The sequence below is a fragment of the Nestor notabilis genome, unplaced genomic scaffold (assembly GCF_000696875.1).
Source record: "Nestor notabilis isolate BGI_N333 unplaced genomic scaffold, ASM69687v1 scaffold19699, whole genome shotgun sequence".
Lineage (NCBI taxonomy): Eukaryota > Metazoa > Chordata > Aves > Psittaciformes > Psittacidae > Nestor > Nestor notabilis.
The window spans coordinates 29090-32813 of record NW_009945339.1 but is presented as its reverse complement, the minus strand read 5'-3'; the positions used below and the strand labels follow the sequence as shown (position 1 = coordinate 32813).

The following is a 3724-nucleotide window of genomic DNA, read 5'->3' as shown; positions in this document are numbered from 1 at the left end:
TCCTGCTGATGGGAGAGGAGAATTTGGCTTATTTCTCAAAGGCAAGTGCTTGGGGTATTCATGTGGTGTGCTGCTGAGAGCTTGACCATCAGCCACTTTGAGATGGTCGTGTTCTTCCACCACTGCTTGACAGCACTTGATGCTGTGGTCTGTCAGCCTCTGTTCTAGCTGTTTGTCAAGGCTGGAGTCTCTCTGGCATAGCTGTTGCTTCAGCAGATGGAGGAGACATAGCTAATAACCTTGGAGCAACTGGGATACGAGTGCAGGATTGAAAAGGTTCAGTAGTTGCATGCGTGATACAGCCTCCAGACCATGTACACTGGGATCAAACAGAACTGCCACTGGTACTGGTGACCTAATGGTTTCACAGTAGTCTTCTGATAATATTTTATCAGCCTATACTTATCAGTAATTAGGATCACTTAATCTTCTTTGTCTAACTTCTGAGTGATACAACTTCAAATTAAAATCCTGTGATGAATATTTATGGCTGAGCTGGTATTTTGCGTGAAATGCAGCTCAAACCAACCAGAAATACCTTCAAGTTGATACAGCAGAGGGAAGAAATAATCTCCCACACAAGAATCCAAATAAGATGGGTAGCTGTGCAAGTCTGCTGCAAAACAAGGTTTCGTTTCACATTGCCTCAATCTGTATTTTGTTGTTTCTCAGACTTTTGGACAAGCCTTAATTTAAAGTGAATGCACCTTATTCTCTGCCAGTTGTACATGGTCAAAGGCAATTTACCCTTGTATGTCCTGTCTAGAACATTATACATGTACCAACACCCTTACTAAAACGAGTGGTTGTGTTGCTGAGACGTAACTATTAACTTGCAAAGTTGCATGCACATGCTTTCTAGTTGGAAGGGCCAGAAACCTGTGCATCTATGGCATCTTATGCCCTTTTATTGTAGGTACCAAGCAGGAAGACACCAAAGTGGTAATAACATCTGCTTTAAACAGAAATCCAAGTTACAGCAGAGAATGTGGGGACCTGGGGAGTGTATTAGTAGTAGTTCTGCTGTTTTAAGTTTAGTGGGAGCTGGATCTGACTCATTTGTTTCTTTTCATTAGAATTTGATCAAAAGCTTACTGAAATCAGTGGAAAGACTTTATATTTTTAATGAGTGTTTCCATGAACTTCGGTGGGTTTTGGATCAAGTCTGGAATTTGTAGTGAATCCATCATTACTCATGAATTCAATAGGGTTAAATCCCTTCCAGTGTAGAAGGGCGAAGGATAGAGACATGCTTTTCTTTAGAGTCATAGCTGTATGTATTGAAACTTGCAATGCATAAAGCACTTGAAGTGACATAACATCACTGGTGAAGAGCAGAGAATCAGGGCAGAAAGCGAGGGTTTCTAATAACTTGTGTAGGGTTTGAAGTGGTTGACCAAGATGCATGAACTAAATTACAAACATCAGTTCCAAAGACATGGTTTCAATTTATGAAGAAACATGTGGTTTAACAGACACTTGTTTTCCTAATTGGATAATAAACCAGAATGAAATTCTTGAAGCTGCCCATCTCTGAATCCTCTCTTTTGTTCTAGAGCAGTAGTTCACTAACACTGCAGGTACATAACTTCTGATGGCTGACTGTCCAGTGGATTATATATGATCTAGATGAAAAGCTGAACAAAAGCCATCAATAGCAGGCACTGTTACTTCTGCGGTTTGTGCTGGTGGAAGAACATCCTTTCCTTGTCAGTGCCTCCATAGAGGTGCAAGCAGGAATCTCTGTCAGGGCTTGGGGCACTCTAGCTTGTGGGACTGCATATACAAAAAGCTTTGTAAACGGACAGAGTTTGTGGACTTTGTTTTCTCAGATGAGTGATGTAGAAGCTGGAGGAGCTACAGTGTTCCCAGATTTTGGGGCAGCAATATGGCCCAAGAAGGTAAGTCTGAATGTGTTTGCTTGATTCCTCCTTTCTCCCGATAGTCTCATCTTCCTTACAGTGCATTTAAAAATCAGTGATGTGGCAAAGTGCTGTTTGCTGCATCTTGATGGACAGGCAGCTGTGTATCAAGGCAGCTCTAGCTAATCTTGGAGTCTGCAGGGATGCTTCCTTTGCTTTATAATGTGCAGTATGAACAGTGTCTATGTAGAGCTGTTAAAAACTTGTATTCAGGTAGAACGCTCTGGTCTGACCATGGCCGAATTCATCGAGTGGGACTAAGGGTTTCTTCATGTGTTGTCAGTGGTGGCCTATGTTAAAATGCTTCATAAAAGCATTCAAGGCATTTCCCTACTCCCCCTTACTGTAACCTGAGTAATTCTATTGTCCAGGTTCTGACTAACCCAGGTCTGGTTTCACTTTCCAGGGAACAGCAGTGTTTTGGTACAACCTTTTCAGAAGTGGTGAGGGTGACTATAGAACAAGGCACGCAGCTTGTCCGGTACTAGTAGGGTGTAAATGGGGTAAGTAATACTCCTTTAGGAACAAAACTTGTGTGTGTGCAAAGCCAGTGACATACTGAACCCTTTACAAAGCCTTTAGTAACCTGGGTGTTGCTGTTTTAGCTATTGGAGTAATTTGCCCGTAATGAGAACTCCCCCCATCAGTATCATGTAGTATCAAGCAGCTGCATTGTTCAGCTGTAGTTTCTCTAGTGAGTTTGTGTCAATGATAGCACAAAGTGTGTAAGAATGTCCCTGGGTTTGTGTAGGGTGTCAGCATCGGGATGACTTGACTTATCACTTGGCTAGAGTCAGGTCTGTTCCTACAAAGAATTGTGCTTAGCTTTAACTGCAAAAGGAGAGCTCCTTGAAGGTAAATGTGAATGTCTGGACACTGGGGATTTCTGCTAACTGCTGAAAGCTTCTCAAGCTTCATGTCATCCCATACGCATCTCCTCAGCCTCCGAGGTATTCCCCTGGAGTGCCAGACCTATAAATACCAGACCCAGAATACACTGCTCTGGTACTGCTGGTCCCAGGATTGTGCAATCGGAAAGATATTTTCTTCCCCAGCCCTTTGCATCTTCCTGTGTCTTTCCCATGGGTGGGTAGCGAAGGATAAGCAGGGATGCTCAGACTGACAGATGCAGTTTTACTTGCAGTAACCATCTGGGTTGTGGTGATGCACGCACTGGTTGCATGGTGGTAACTAATTTCACATCCTTATTTCCACAGTGTCAAACAAATGGTTTCATGAAAGAGGAAACGAATTCTTGAGACCTTGTGGGAGAACAGAGGTTGACTGAAACCCAACCTGCTGCAGGCCTTTGTCTCCTTTTCTACTGTTGTCTGTTGCAGTTCATTTCTAAGAAATGATCCATCTTTTTGTCCAAGAGTCCTGGCACTTTACCAAAAAAAGAACAACAAAATATGTAACACCAGTGAAAGGAAGTAAATGGCATTGTTCACACACTTGTGTCTTGGTCGCTGTTATTTCCATGTCCCCCCTGCCTTCCACCCTCCCAGCTTTCTCTGTAGTAGTGGTGCATTCAGTATGTTTGGGTGCCTGGTCTTGTGCCTTTTGTACCTCAGAAGATTTAGATGTTAAATATTTCTTTGAACCAAAGTTGGTTTGGGGTTTGTTTTTTAATTTTGTGTACATGTTGATTTTATTGTATTTCTATGGATCACAGGTTTTGAATCAAAAATAAATGTTCTTTCCATAAAGTGATTCTCTATTCTGTGTCCTTAATATGTATAAGGGAGCAGTGGGCCCTTACTTTTTCCTTTGAAGGCCTGTTGCTTTGTTGCCCTTTTTCC

The 3724-nt window shown here is 42.3% G+C and overlaps 1 protein-coding gene across 3 annotated transcripts in view; it reads left to right on the top strand.

Annotated features, from left to right (window-relative positions):
* The window catches only part of P4HA2 (prolyl 4-hydroxylase, alpha polypeptide II), a 25096-nt gene extending 21686 nt beyond the window's left edge, over positions 1-3410 (top strand). For all 3 annotated transcript variants that reach the window (XM_010022839.1, XM_010022841.1, XM_010022840.1), the window contains 3 exons: positions 1833-1901; positions 2329-2425; positions 3140-3410. In XM_010022839.1, the coding sequence (XP_010021141.1) occupies positions 1833-1901; positions 2329-2425; positions 3140-3210 (237 nt within the window). In that variant the 3' untranslated portion in view covers positions 3211-3410. The remainder of the gene's footprint in view (positions 1-1832; positions 1902-2328; positions 2426-3139) is intronic.
* The last annotated feature ends 314 nt before the right edge of the window (positions 3411-3724 follow it).